The following is a 15,650-nucleotide window of genomic DNA, read 5'->3' on the forward strand; positions in this document are numbered from 1 at the left end:
GCACTAGACTTCATTAGCAGAGTGATTTTTTTAAGAACTGATGAGGGCTCTCTGCTCCCAGGCAGCCATTATTCCAAAACCATTTTCCTCCGTGTCTAACTCCATCATGCTTAAATGCCCATTATGTCACTCTCGTCTTGGCCACGAAGTTCTGTGAGCAACAGGCAGGTATGGGATTTGATAGAAGTGGGCCAAATTCGTTGACAGGAGGACGGCATTTGTCTCAAGCAAATGAAGGTCATTGTTAATAACGCATGGAGCAGTGGGGTGGGCATCCCCAGGTACTTTTTGCTAGAAGGTCATGGCCTTTTCCCCTGCAGGGGCTGTTTGGATAATCTTGAGTTTCTGTGTATTTCAGCCCCAAATGCAGGTGCATGGAGGGCATATGCAAAAGAAGCCCTATAAATGAGACTCATGATGGGGACTTTTCTCTTCTTGTAGATTCCCGTGCAGTTGTAAGAAATAACACCGACAGGTCCCATGTACCCCTTACCTAATTTCCCCCAAAGAACTATAGGACAGTACCCCAACCGGGACTTTCTAGACTCACAGGGCTCTTGAGAAGTCCCTGACCTCAGAAGGAAGAAACTTCAGGGAATGGTGTGCTACCTCCCCTTGGAAGGATTGTCTTCAGTAAGAACCTGGAGGATGTGAAGCTGCATCAGGGATCCCTGGCTGCAAGTGACAGAAGTTGGTGCAGATTCCAGGTGCTCCCCCAGATCCCTGACTTACATGAGGACACCACGGGGTTCCCGGGATGCAAAACTGTTCCTTACCTGGCCCCCGGGTCTTTGGGTGGATGGGTCCCTCAGCCCTTCAGCTGAATCAGCTCAACTACTGCGGTTGACAGGTCAGGCTCTGGAATCACCCAGCCCAAGGCTTGATTCCCAGTTCCTCACTTACTATATGGTTGACCTTGGCCAATGATCTCTTAGAGCCTCAGTTTCTCATAATATCTTATATAGCAATTACCATGTGCCAGTCGTTATTCTAGGAACATTACACAATAACTCATTTAATACCAACAACCCCCAAAAGGGAAATATTATTATTAATTCCTGTTTTGCAAGCGAGGAAATTGAGGCACAGAGAGGTTATTTGCCCAAAGTCACCCAGCTAGAGAACAACAGGTTTGGGTATTTGAAGCCAGGCAGTATGCATTACAAGTCCACATATATAAACCACTGTCTTATTTTGCTTCTCCTTATCCGTGAGGTGGGTTCAGTAGGGCCTCACTGAATTTTTACAAGGCAAACTGCTTAGCACTCTTCCTGGCAAGGAATAAATAAGCACCAATAAATGCTAGTTAACATTATTGTTGGTATAATTTCTTCTGGAAGTATCTGAGTATTCATTACTTGTTACTGTTATAACAACAGCTTCCATTTTGACCACCTACTATGTGTCAAACCTTCATTAGCCCTCCCAACTACCCTAAAGGGGGAGTCTCTCTTTTATAGATGAAACAAGTGAGAATCAGGGGGATGCAATCTGGCGGAAGTGGAGATAGGATTCACCCCCAGGGGCTGCACCTGGAATCACAGCTCCGGGAGGAGCTTCAGGGACACCAGCCTAACTTCATGTCCAGCTCAGGACTGGAGCTGACAAAAAAGTCATTGATTCGTTCCAAAAAGCCCAGGGACAGGACCCTGGTTCTGTACACCATTGGATCTCATGCTCCAGCACAGGTCCCCTGCAGCCATTGTTAGAACACAAAGCGCTGTCCATCTCCTCGGGACCCCACGCAACCTCTCCCCACCGCACCGCCTTGGGGTTTCTGGTTCAGTAGGGCTGGGCTGAGGGCCTGAGAATGTGCATTTCTCACGAACCTCCATAGAATGTTGATATTGCTGGCCCTGGGACCACACTTTGAGAATGACTGCTCTAGGTCAAATTTTTGGAGTGGTAATGGTAGAGATGACAGCTTCCCCCAATTATCCCCTTTCCAAGACTGAGACGGACTTCCCTGCAGGGCCAGTGTCTTGTATTTATCTGCATTGTAAATCATAAATCCCCATCTCTGCGGTTACCTTCCCTCCATACAGGGTTCTTAAACTTGTGTGTTCTCAAAAACCTGTCTCTGATTGGAGCTGAACCCCTTCCCTAGGCCACTTGCATCTGCTTGGTGATGGGGAGCTCACCCTTTCAAACTTCCTTCGAAAGTAACATCTACTGTTACTTTTCTGATTAAAAACAAACACAATGAAACCAAACCTTCCTAGTGTTGAAAAATTTAGAAAAGTACCAAAAATAAAAAGAGGGAAGAAAGTTACAGTTAACCACCATCCCACTGTTACTACTTTGATGTATTTTAGTATTATTTCCTTATAGTCTCTTGTTATTTTTTATATATTTGGTTTTTTTAAGTTGAGGTATAATTGATATATAAGATTATATTAGTTTTCAAGTTTGTAACATGATGATTCGATATCTGTAGTATGTGTTGCAAAATCATCACCACAATAAGCCTAGTTAAGATCCATCTCCCCACAGTGACAGTTTTTATTCTTGTGATGAGAGCTTTTAAGATCTACTCTCTTAGCCACTTTCAAATACGCAATAAAGTATTATTAACTATGGTCACCACGCTGTACGTTATATCCCCATGGCTTTAAGACCAGAAGTTTGTACCTATATTTGTTAATATTGGTATAAAAGTGTATATAGCTCTGAGAATCCTGAAAACAAGGGATGTTCTAAGTGTGCTCTGTCCATGAGGGCTGCTGTTGTTTTCAGAGTGGAATTCAAAGAAGGAACAGAGGTTTCCCAGGGATGGCTTCCTGGGTGGGACCAGCAGGTCTTTGATCCAACTGCCAGGACACAGGCACAGAAGTCAGAATCACTGTCATCAGTGCAGTGGACAGTGGCACAGTAGGAAAGCAGTTTGAGTCAGTTGCGCGGGGACAGGGAAAGGAGAGCCATCACTGGTTGGCCTTGCATTCTCCCGGGTCCGGGGAAGCCACTGTACCTTCTTGAGCAGGAAATGACTTAACAAAGAGATTTCCCAAAGACCATCCATGCAGCAGAAGACAGAGTGTATTGGAGGGGGAGAGTGGGAAGGCCGGGGGAGGAGGCGTGGGGACACAAGTGAGGAGTAGCCCGGGGACCCATCCAGCCCCTGGTGGTCCGAGCAGTGAAGTGGTGAGAATGGGGCTACTTCTGGGCTGCCAGGATGGAGAGGGACTGGTTGATCTTCACCATGACGATAACGAGGAGGCCACCGGTCAGCAGGAAGGTGGGCCAGAAGAGGGAGAAGAGGAGGGTCTGGGGACCGTAGAGGCGCTGGTACAGGACACTCGTCTCATTCTCCCGAGCCGTGGAGAAGCAGTGGAAAACCTGGCGCTGGTGGAATTTGGCTCTAACCTCCTCCACGTCGGCCCGGGCCATCTGGTAGTTGTCCAGGCTGCCTGGGATGTAGGAGCACTGCAGGGAGAAGCAAGAGCACCCGTGGGGCTGGACATCCCTGTTTCTCAGCGCCCAGCACAGAATAAAGAAGAGCGTCAGCTTTGCAGTCAGGCCCCTGGGTGGGAGCCAAGACTGTCCAAACTTGGCAGGCTGCACGTGGTGTGGTTCTAGAAGGTGTGTACACAGAGTCGTTTGGGAGGGTGGTGGCCTTGGAGCTGCACACCTGGGGATTGGGGCCCCAGCTGGAGCCCTGGCTCTGCTCCCATTGGCTTCAGAACCTTAGGCAAATGGCTTACCATTCTGAGCCTTGATGTCTCCATCACTGAAATGGGTTAATAGCAATACTTTTTTCAAGGGAGTTTATTAAAGAACTTCAAACTTATCTGTCTAAGGAGACCGGTGGGGGACACAGGCTGAGTGGGCTCTATATTTCGATTCAGGGCAGAGGTCATACACTCAGTTGTCTACAAAGCTCAGGCAGGTAACGTCCACAGGTGAGGAAGGGGAGGGAATAAGATGACAGGCGCCAGCTGACACTTGGTGTCAGGGGATGGGTGGTCCTGGTGAGATGGAGAGAGCCAGATGCATCTAGACTGGCAGTCATCACTCCATCTGGACAACTGATGCCATGCCATCAAGAAGACCTACGGTAGCCAGACCTCCAATATTTTAAGAGAAGCCGGAAAACCAGATTTTAATGCGGACTCTCACAATTTTAAAATATTGGTGAAAATTTGAATTGAAAACCCTTTGAGGTCTAACTCTGCAGTGAGCCAAACAAAAGATGTTGGCCAGCTGGTATTTGACACTGAGATTCAAAGGAAAGAGAGAATGCATTTAAAAGAGCTTTGTGCAGGCAGAGCCTGGGACACGTTTAATTCTGACACTGCTCATTGTGATTAGGAACTTTCCGGCCTGTGCATCTGAGGTCCAGATGGAAAGCTCCACGGAGAAGGCGCAAAGTGGAGACCCTGGTTTTATATCTGTTCCTTGCTGGGTGGTCTGAATGTTGCTTATGTGAGCCTCCGGCAGATGTTCTGCGAGGGTAGTCCCCCACACGGCCTCAGCAACTGACTACCTGGAGGGCTGGCCATAAGCACAGGCTCCCTACTCACTCTGAATGGCTGAGTGTGGGGCTCAGCAATGGGGTGATTCCTCCATGCACTAAAGTTTGAGGACCACTGCCCTCGTCCAATCATGTCCAAGATCAAAACGAGTGACAGTGTTGAGCCAGCTTCTCCCCAGGCCTGGGTTGCTCCCTGTATTTAAATGAGGTCCTGCCCCAAAGCCGCCTGCCCTGACAGCATTCAGTCCAGCAGTACAGAGAATGGTTACATCACAGCTCTGACAGCCTGGGAAGTGGGAGAGCTGCATCCAGATGTAGATCCACGTCCCCAGCCAGTCAGGGAGCAGCTGAGGCTGCGGAGAAGCTGGCTCCTGAGGAATCTGGCATTCAGATTTGTTGGGTACTATAGGGTCCCAGTAGCAGGTGGATCCAGAATCCTGAGCTCAGAGGGCCTAGTCCTATCTCCCCAAAGTCTCTGACTGTGACCTTGGGTAACCTAGCCCACTGAGCAAAGGTGTGGTGATGTAACCAGACAGGTCTGAGTTCAACCGCAAGTTCCAAGTTGTGTGACCTTGGCAAATGTCTCAACCTCGCTGAGCCTTGTAGATTGGGTTTGTGAGGGTGCCTGCCTAGCAGAATTGTCATGGCGGTTAAACAAGATGATGCACGTTAAGCGCTTAGTGCAGAGCCCAGGACATAGTATGTGCTCAATAAATGGAAGATGCTATTAATAACAATAATAATATTGTGACTTAACTATGAAATTGCAACAATACTCCTTCTTTCCCTTAAGGAGGGGCCTATGGACAAGCTCCGAAGTGGGGACTTGTGCCCATCCTGGGGTCCCACTGTATTCTTTGCCAGCTTCGGATCACTCTAGATCCTTTATGTTCTCTAGACACGGGACAGGAGTTTACTCTGCAGAGCCAACTTCAGAGGCCTGGGGCCCACTTGCATCCTCTCTCCTCTGCCCTGGGTCCAGCTAACCATGAGTTGTCTAAAGGACCTTAAATGATCTAGCCTCTCCCCCAGGCCCTACAGTGTCACTGTCCTCAGCATAGACCGTGGGAAGGGGCTTAGAACCCCCCCGGGCTAAGTCTCATGGAAGAATCCAAGAGTGGGCTGGCGACACCCTTCCTCATAGTAGGGGTTGGGGGAGACAGCCTTGCCAGGCCTTTCACATGTGATTCCAGAAGACACCCAGCTGGCCTGGAGCACTGGCTCCTTGCACGGCAAGGGGCTGAACAAAGGTGGGAGGAACAACTGGTGCACCAACCCAGCTGTTTGGCAAAACCATGAGGCCACTTCCACCGTCACGCCAGAGTGGCAACCTGCCATTGGCACCACTCCTGGTCGTGCCTGGATGCTATGGGATAAAAGATAGAATATCCAGTGGCTGCCAGGGCTGTCCTTCCAAGGCCAGACAGAGGCATGTCTCACAGGCTGCTGACAGCCCATTAGGGAGAAGATCTGGCCTTTCGCTCCTCTGGCAGCCTCAGGACTGGGGTGGCAGCCTACAAACCAGCCTGTTCCCAGCCCCCATTGCACCAGTGATCACTTCTGCTTGTCTTTGAAAATTTGCTTCTTGATCCTTGAATAAATCAGGGGCCCCTGGATGCCAAAGAAGAGGCAGGGGTCCTGGGAGGAGCTGATTCAGGTGGGTTTGGAGGCTCTAGCTCCATCTGGCACGGCCGAGTCATGCTAGTGATGACAGAACAAGTCAGAGCACCTTGCACTGCCCAGACCCACTTCTCCATGACCCCCTAGCACTGTCAGTGATCCCACTGTCCCCCCAGGCACCCTCCCCCTTCCCATTCCATCAGCTGCCAAATTCTGACTGTCAGCATCCATCCCTACCCAAGCTGTCCCAGGTGTTTGCTGTGGCCCTCACCTCTCTCCCCAGTAACTGAACCCCACATTCCTCCACGTCACTCTGATCATGCTGCCAGGACCCCAAATCCTTTAAAGACTCCCAGCTGCTCACAGCAGTAATTCCCAAGGAACCTTGGAATCACCTGAAGAGCCCAGAGATTCTGCTTCAGTGGGTCTGGTGTGGGACCCTGGTTCTAAGTCCCCCAGATGCATCTAACCCACAGACAGAGGTGAGGAACCCCAGCTTCCCTGATCACATTTTAATTCGACAGTTTGGTAGTCCTTGGCAGGGAAGACAGGCACACAGCTTATACAGCGCCAGAATATCATTAGTATTTCCCTTCTTTATGGTTTGCTTGAATTTAAATCCCTGGTAATCAGTAGAACCTTCCCCCAGGAAATGGTGGAGTCTATTAGGAGTTGCAAATGACTTTACTCCCTGTTAAAGCCAACACCACGAGCATTATTTGGTGTGAGGTTTTTCCAGGCAAAGCTCTGGCCTTTTGATGCAAATGCAAAGGAACTTCATGTGTTCCCAGCGCAGGTTGATGAGAGACCAGCCCTGGTGGAATCAGAGTCTCTTTCAAACTGTGTACCCAGTACCCGAGCCCAGACGGCCTTGGCATTTGCTCTACGTACTTGCAGGGCTACACGGGGAAGACTAACCTGCCCATCTCATATGGTTGAACCAATGTGTTTTTCTGTAAAATGGCAATTGTGGATAAGCTTAACCCTTCCTCCATCTTTCCTGCCCAGTTTCCTTCCTTATGCTGAATTGTTAAAGCTCAAAAAAAAATCCTGATTGAATATAAATGCCTAATCCCATTCTCTGTAAAATGGTTGCTTCATGTGCTTCCCTAACTGTGCTGTGTCAGGGAATGCTGGAACTCAACCTTCCCTCCTTCTCTCCTACTGTGTTATGCTTGCTATCACTCTCAGACACCCTTGAAGACTGTCCTTTTAGCAAAAAAAAAAAAAAAAAAAAAATTCAGAAAAGTGTTTTCTGTAATATTTTATTAATATGAGAGCTAATTACCTTCTATAACATGTAGTATTCTTCATTAAAGTTTTTCTTCTCTCAAAAAACAAAAAAAAACTACAAAAAAAAAACCCAGTTTAATTGTCCACTTTGGTAGTGCGGGGGGCTTCTGAGAACAGACCCTAGGCTACTTCTGAAACATTTTCCCACTACACCCCATCCTGTGGCATTGTCTGTGCCGGTGTTGGAATCTCTCTCTTACCCGGCCCTCCCTCCCCGTGCCTTGTTCTCTGCCTCCCCTTGATATGTATGTCCCCCGCCCCGTATTTCTGTGTAAACTGTACCTGCCTGATTTTTAACCCAAATGCCTTTCTGATACCCTCACCTCAATGTGCTAGGAAATGTCACTCCCTCCTTTAAAGCCCATAATTTTTTTGGTTCCTCCCTATGGCACTGATTCCTCTCTACTAGGTGTTATTTCACGTATGAGCTCTCTCCTCTTGAACCCAAAGGAAATGCTCAGCCACAGGAAGTGCTCACCCACAGGAAGTGCTCAGCGATGGCTGAATGAAAGAGCGAGTGAATGAGTGAGTGAAAATGGGCCAACTTGTGTTTCCTATAGAGAGGGCTACAATGGTGGATTTGGGATGGGGGGCTGTTGAGAGGCAGTGATGGGAACATCTCCCAAGTGTTGGCCTCCAAAGGTTGCTCCAAACCTGGGCCTCTGGTTTCCTAGAGTTGCAGGTGGGAGTCACAGGGGTTCCTCTCTGTGGGGTCAGCTCTGGGTCTGGCCTCTCATGTGACTCACTTTACAGGATGAAGCAAGACCATTAACAGCTTCTTTGTCGTGCCTGCTATCCACCCAGCATCGAGCCTGGTACATCATATACAGTCCCTGACTTCATAACAGCGCTTCAACAAATGTAGAAACTGAGGCTTAGAGGGGCCGCGTTGGCTGCTCCCACCACACAGCTGGTTAATGGCAGGTCTGTCTGACTCCAATGCAGAAGAGCTAAGTCTGTCTGGACCTCATACCAGCTGTGGCCCCTGGTCAAGTGGGTTTATCTTTCCCGGCCTCCGCTCTCCAGAGCGGGGATAGGGAACCAGCTAGGGACAGGCGCACACACCTGCCAGGGGTAAGGGGATGTGTACCTCGCCCCCCAGTCAGTACCTGCTGGTTCCGGTCCCGAGTGTCCTCCGTGTGGTACAGCACGGCCCACCGGCCCACGGATGACACGTTGACCCACAGGCACGGGTACTGGGGCACTCTCTTGCCCTCCAGCTCCTCCTGGTCCCTGATGTTGGTCTCAATCAGGTGACACATGGATTCCTGGGTCCACACGCTGGGGAGATGGTGCACACACATACACATCTCAGAACCTGGATGGCACAGATTGCCCAGTGTGAACCCCTCTAGAGAGACCCAGGGCCGAGACCCTCAGCATCTGGCACTAAAGGAGCGTGACCCGAGAGTCCCTGGGCCCAGGGCAGGAATCGTAGAATCCGAATATCAACGCTTTTGGGCCTTTTGGACAACATCTGCATAAGTGGTTCCGGCCCTGGCTGCTCACCCAATACCCTGGGGAGCTTGTGAAGATTGTCATGGCCAAACCACACCCCAGAACAAGTGAATCAGAATTTCTAAGGTAGGTGGGCTCCAGGCCTGGTGCGTTTTTAAAACTCCTCACAGTGATTCTGACGGGCAGCCCGACCTCAGACTCCTTATCCACAACATCTTCCTCTTGTAGAGGGCGGCAGAGAAGTTCAGAAAGGTCGAGTGACTTTCCCAAGGCCACACAGGACCTGAAGCCAGGTATGGATGGCTTCAGAATCTGTGCCCTTTCCTTTAAAAAGAGTAGATGGAGGAGGGGCTTGATTTGTCTCCCGAGTTGAGAAGATGACGGGGATGGTGCTTAACCCGGAGGAAACGTGTTGGAGGCACGTGGCTGCTCTGAGCGGTGCCTTGCTCGGTAAGATTCCGGCCTGGAATGGCTCCAGTGCTGGAAAAAGTTGGTCAGGAGCAGGCCCGGCCGAGGATGACAGGCTCAACAACACACCAGTGAATCGATTGTGACTCATCTCCCATTTACCAGGCAGGAGACACAGTGCCAGACTGAGGGGGCTGCCAGCCACTGGAACGCGGCCAGAGGCAAGGGTCTGAGACTTATCCTAAGATCAGGCTGAGAGAACTGAGCATATTTGCTCCCATTAGAACATGGATCAGGGCTTCCCTGGTGGCGCAGTGGTTGAGAATCTGCCTGCCAATGCAGGGGACACGGGTTCGAGCCCTGGTCCGGGAGGATCCCACATGCCGCGGAGCGGCTGGGCCCGTGAGCCACAACTGCTGAGCCTGCGCGTCTGGAGCCTGTGCTCCGCTGCAAGAGAGGCCGCAATAGTGAGAGGCCCGCGCACCGTGATGAAGAGTGGCCCCTGCTTGCCACAACTAGAGAAAGCCCTCGGACAGAAATGAAGACCCAACACAGCCATAAATAAAATAAATAAATAAACATAGAATAATCATTTAAAAAAAAAGAAAAAAAGAACATGGATCAGGGACTTCACAGCTTTTCCTTTAAAAGCTCAAGTGGTTGACATGTCAGGCAGCAAAGGCATGGGACATTCTCTGAGATTCCAGAGCAGAGCTCCAAGGGAACAGTTTTTTGGCTCAGTGTAGACACTCCCTACTTATCAGAAAGGCCCCCAAATGAAATGGTGTATACAGTTGAGGTAGTGAGCTCCCCATCACTTGAGATATTCAACAGGAAGATAGGTACCCACTTGACTCAGAGGTTTGTGAAAGAGAGCCAAAATGCAGATGAGCTACAAAATTCTGTGACTCTCTGATTCCTCCTGGGATCAGACTCACACTGGGGCATTTGCTCTGATCCTTGGCTGTTTCTTTCTTTCTTTTTTTTAATTTTTTATTTTTATTTTTGGCTGCGTCGGGTCATAGTTGTGGCATGCGGTCTTCTCTCTAGTTGAGACACGTGACATTCTCTCTAGTTGTGGTGCATGGGCTCTTCTCTAGTTGTGGCGTGCAGGTTTTCTCTCTCTAGTTGTGGCATGCAGGCTCCAGAGCACATGGGCTCTGTAGTTTGCGGCACGCAGGCTCACCAGTTGAGGTGCGTGGGCTCAGTAGTTGTGGCGTGCGGGCTTAGTTGCCCTGCTGTATGTGGGATCTTAGTTCCCGGACCAGGGATCGGACCCACGTCCCCTGTATTGGAAGGCAGATTCTTAACCACTGGACCACCAGGGAAGAGGTGTTGGTCTCCTTGGCTGTTTCTTGTGAGAAGGGCCTCCTGCCTCTTTTACACCCAAGTTCCAGAACTCCAGACATGCAGGGCCCAGTCCGGCCTACCCTCCCTGCACTTGAACCCTTGACCCTAAGAATGAGGATTGTCCAGATCTTCCTGCCTGGTGTGAGGGTCAAGGGGAAGGGTAAGAAGAAGCCTGGGGTTCCTTGCAGACCAGACCCTTAGGGGAGAGGCCGGAGGATGGGGCCAGGCTGGGAGGGTTCGGTACCTTTTCTGGTAGAGGGGCAGCACGGTCGTGCCGAGGATGTAATAGGTGATGACGGCGCACGCCACCATGGCCACACCCAGGCAAAGGGCTCGGGTCTCTCCCCGCTTCTGGGCCATCACCAACTTCTTCCCCATGTCCACAAGGGACAGCAGTCATTTCTAGGACCACAGAGGCAAACAGACGTGAGATCAGCACAGGTGACAGGTAAACCACAGAAGGGAGGACAGGTGAGAGAAGAAGGTGGTCAAATATCAACATCATCTTTACTTTTATACGGAGCTTGGCAACCTCAGAGAGCTTTTTTGACCCCGTGTAAGCCTCCCCCCAGCTCTGAGAGGCAAGTACTATCATCCCCATTCTACAGATGAAGGACCTGTGGCTCAGAGAGGTAAAGTGACTGGCCCAAGGCCACACAGTGTGTGACAGGCTCAGTAGTGGCCCCCAAGATACACATGTTCTCAGCCCCAGGATCTGTGACTGTTACTTTACATGGCAAAGATTTTAAATTAAGGATCTTGAGATGGGGAGATTATCCTAGATTATCCATGTAGACCTAAATGTAACTGCAAGGATCCTTATAGGAAGGAGGTGGAGGGAGATTAGACACAAAAGAGGAGAGGGCGCTGTGACCGGGGCGGCTGAGATTGGAGTGATGTGGCCACGTGCCAGGGAGTGCGGGCTGCCACCAGAAGCTGGAAGAGGCAAGGAATTATGGATTGGCCCCTACAGCCTCTGAAGGAAGTACAGCCCCGCTGACACCTTGATTTAGCCTTGCCAACATCTTGCTGATTTTAAACTTCTGGCTTCCGGAACTGTGTGTATGTAAATTTCTGTTGTTTGGGGCCACCAAGTTTGTGGTACCTTGTTACGGCACTGATAGGAAACTAATACTGGAGATAAACTAATATCCTCCCTGCAGAAGTGGACCGTCCGTGCTCTTTCTCCTAGGATACTTGTCTCAGAACAGCTTGGAGCATTTCACAGTTCTGCCAAAACAGTCCCACAGCAGGGCCAGCTGGGCGGGGGCAGCATGCAGAGAAGGGGCAGCAGGACCCCCAGAGGGCAGCCATAGGCATCGGGGGTGGCAGGAGGTGTCTCCACTACTGGGATCCTGTAAGAGCCTCCTCCTTGCTCCAAGCAAGGGCAGGAGGCATTACGTGGCCTCAGCAACTGCTCTCTTATACGGGGGACTTGAGCCGCCCTGGGCCAAAGCAGATTGCAGGGGAGTGACTGGCAACTTCCTCCCTTCCGCCTTCTTGGGCCGGAAGCCCCTCGTTTTTCTTCTGGGAATCTGCTTCTCCCCAGGGCAAGCAGGGCCCCTCCCTCCCCTGCTGGGCGCACTGAACACCCTCCAGGAGTGTCACTCTTGCCACCCGTGTGCCGCCTGGAGCCAGAGGTTCCGGGCTTCTGTCCTTGTATGGCTTTCCCATCCCTCTGTGCATTGCCTCACAGCCTGTGGTAAATTCCTGTGCTGGTGTTTTGTTTGTTGTTGAAGGTAGCAGTTCTACCAAAGATACGGGGGCCATGGGGCCTTTCTCTGTAATCCCTGTTGTAGGGGAAATTTTAGCCAGACATCAGGAAGGAATTTATTTTCCCCACCAGGTCCCTAAAGTAATAAACCTAATATTTTTATGAATTAGTGAGTATCCAGGAGATAGGCATTATTAGTCCAAAGGGATTTTTCAGCAAAGTGCTTTATTTTCTACTCAGGCTTCTCTCCTAACTATTGGACTATTTCAAGTGTCCAATCAGAGATGCTTGACCCCCTGTCCTCCCCACTCCAGCTGTTCCCCCTCCCCTAGTGTCCTAAAGAGGAGATTCCAGGGTCAGATACCAAGGTTACAGCCCTGTCACTCCCTCCAAGATGATTGACTCCCTCACCCAATGATGACTTTTCCTTCCACATTTGGGGCACTGAGAAGTGGGGTTTCCCTGCATTCTAACAGACATTACAAACTCACAAGGGAAAAAATGTTCCCTTGACAAAGAAAGACGTTCTGTTCAATTCTCTTCGGTCCTATTACTTCTGTCCTTCTGTCTCTCCGTCTTGTGGGAGTGGGACAGCCCACATCATTGTTTACCTGGGGCCAGTTTAACAAGCCCATCCACTTTTTTGCAGGTAAAGGAACGCAGCCACCTGAGGATGGGCTAAAAGCCCACATGGCCTGCTTCCCCAGGACTGTCTACGGTCACTGGCGCCTGGCCCCAGCCCCAGGACTGTGGAACACAAGTCTCTGGGGCCAAGAAGGAATCTTGCCTTGGAGGGAGGACCTAGGCTGAGTGCTCACAACAAAACCAGTCCTTTCCTGGGAGAGTCGGGGCATCCTTGAAGGGGGGAGGCCTGCCCTGCCTTCCTGGCTAATCAGACCCCAGGGGCACTGGCCCTTCTGCTGCACAGCTTCTTGTATCCTCCCAGCCCCTGGGCACTCCCGAGGCTGGGGAAGGCAGGACCCTGTGCTACCGGGTCTGAGAACTCAGGAGGAAAAGAGATGGGAGGCTCCCTGTCACAGAACAGTCTGGAATCTGCCACTCGTTCAGATCCCACCTGTCTGCAATGCTCTGGTGAGACTGTGGCCCACACTGAAGGAGTAGGCTTCAGAGTTTTGATAAATCCTCCTGAGACCACGCAGGATTAAAGAATGGGGAGAAGTTATGGATGCGGATATGGTCATAGGATACAACATGCACAGTGAGAGCCTTCAGACAGGAGGAAGGTTGGGAGCTGCTGACATCCCCTGGGGTCTGGACAAGAAGAAATGGGTTGCAGCTGTAAAAGGAGGGATTTCAGTTAGACTCTAAGAAGACTATCTCAGTTTTGAGAATTGCTAAATATCTCTGGACTTTGGGGATATAGCTTCCCATTTAGAAAAGTCACTAGAGGTCTGGGGTGGATTTAGGAAAGACGAAGAAAGGCCAAGCAAGACAGGATTTTGGAGGGTCCTGTGTGACCTGGTATTTGGGTTGACCTCCTTTTCCTTAAGAGGACAGGGCATAGAGGACAGTGTTTAAGGGTCTGGTGGAGTGAGGGACAGGGGGTGTTTTGAGGTCATCAGACATGGGATCAAATCCTGGCTTTGCTACTTAGCAACCTTGTGACTATGAAACGAGTATGATAGTACCTGCTTCCAAGAGTTCTGACAAAGAGCAAATGATGTACCGAACATCATGTGTATCACAGTGCCTGGCCCAACGCAAGCCCTCCATAAATATTAACTCTTACTATTAACAAAGAAAACCCTGAAGGTTTGGATCAGAAGTCCCCAGTGCTCTTGCTGGGCCTGTTTCTGCCCTACCCCCTCCCCTGGGGACAAGCGCCAGGACCGGTCCTGGTCTCCAGGCTGCCGCCCTCTGGCTGCTCTGGGAGCTGAGACCTGAGGGCCAGAGCACTGAGTTACTACAGTGACTGGGCCATGGAGCGCCCACCCCTACCCTTGGCCCCCCGAAGACCACCAGACCACGGGTCCAGCAGTTCTAGTCCCGAGTGACACAATATCCGCTCCTCTGGAGCCCAGAATCCTGATGGACAGCCCCTCGAGGGAGGGAGTTCCCACTGCCAGCCTCCCTCCATGAAGATCTCCCCTCCAGCCCCAGTCTCTGGAGAAGCCACTTCCCCAGTGCCCTTGAACTTGGTACTCACAGTCTCCCTGGTGCCCTGTGAGTCTTCGGCAGACACTTTTCTGCCTGGCCCCCAGCCCCCACCCCAAAAGAGGCCGCCTGAGCTCCAGCAGGAAGTTTGGGCTCCCAGTCCGTCTCTGGGGAAGCGGCCTTTGGTTCCCATCTGAGACGAGCCTGCATGCCCAAACATGGTCAAGTCTGAGCACACAGCCCCAGGACACAAACTCGGGAGAGCAGGTACCCAGCCCAGAGGAGGGCAGCTGTTACCCAGGCCCCTGCACCTGCAGTTCCCAGAGTCTAGTGGAAAACAGATTTCGCAAAACAGACAGCAAAACTGAGAAGTCAGGAAAGACCATCTGGGTATATTTGGAGACATTTCTTCTTCACTCAGTCTCTTCTCTGAGCTGGCAGAGAAGCCAGGAATAGAAAATGAGTTTCTTTTTGTTGACATGGGGGAGGGAGGAGGAGTTGAAGCTCTGAGGGGTTGGGCTTGTCAGCCGCTGAGGGGCTGGCATTTCCCCGCTAGAGCAACCAAAAACCCTTAGCCTTTGGCGTTTGTGTGCTGTGTGACCCTGGGCAGGTCACAGCACCTCTCTGAACCTCAATGTTCCCATCTGTGCTCTTGGGATTTTTAAATCTTACTTTGTTCAGGGTAGTGATGAGGGTTAGAGATGGTGGAGATTTGGGGCAGGGGAAAAGAAACTCACCTTTTAAAGACCAACCAAGCAGAAGCTGGGAGCAGTGAGAGATTGACCACTGCTTCCAGCCAGCCATGTCCAGGAATAGCTTTCTTGGTCCTATGGCCTCCCAGAGACTGTCAAACTGTACCTTTTGGGCTCATGGGCAGAGACTTGTTCCCATCAATAGGAAAGACAAGCAGCAGCGTTTGCAGGCAAAACCATGCTTCCCTGCACTTCTTCATCCTTAAAGTGGTTCTTGCAAGGATTAGAAAGCAGCGACAAAAACAAACCCCGTGTATTGGGCCTTCCCTAAGCATCAGGCATGATGCGGGTGGTTAGTATGTCTCTGCCCCACACTTTACGTGATGGTCAGTTGAAGAAACTGAATCTGAGGCTCAGAGGCCTTAAGTTACGGGTCCACAGTTACCCTGCTCTAAGGGCAGGAGCCAGATTCAAAGCTGGCTCTTCCAGATTGCAGAGCCGGGGCTCTCTCTACTGAGCCTGGTGTTTC

The 15,650-nt window shown here is 50.8% G+C and overlaps 2 protein-coding genes across 3 annotated transcripts in view; one reads left to right on the forward strand and one right to left on the reverse strand.

The window, feature by feature from the left end:
- The window catches only part of KCNIP1 (potassium voltage-gated channel interacting protein 1), a 346,372-nt gene that overhangs the window by 17,598 nt on the left and 313,124 nt on the right, over window positions 1–15,650 (forward strand). The gene's annotated exons all lie outside the window — the stretch shown is intronic.
- KCNMB1 (potassium calcium-activated channel subfamily M regulatory beta subunit 1) lies at window positions 3,125–14,518 on the reverse strand. The gene is made up of 4 exons (XM_068534613.1): window positions 14,482–14,518; window positions 10,845–11,002; window positions 8,494–8,665; window positions 3,125–3,423 (listed from the first exon to the last, which is right to left on the reverse strand). The coding sequence occupies exons 2-4, from the start codon at window positions 10,976–10,978 to the stop codon at window positions 3,154–3,156; spliced, it is 576 nt and encodes a 191-aa protein (XP_068390714.1). The 5' UTR covers window positions 10,979–11,002; window positions 14,482–14,518; the 3' UTR covers window positions 3,125–3,153.

This window comes from Eschrichtius robustus, chromosome 2 (genome assembly GCF_028021215.1).
Source record: "Eschrichtius robustus isolate mEscRob2 chromosome 2, mEscRob2.pri, whole genome shotgun sequence".
In the NCBI taxonomy this organism is placed as follows: Eukaryota; Metazoa; Chordata; class Mammalia; order Artiodactyla; family Eschrichtiidae; genus Eschrichtius; species Eschrichtius robustus.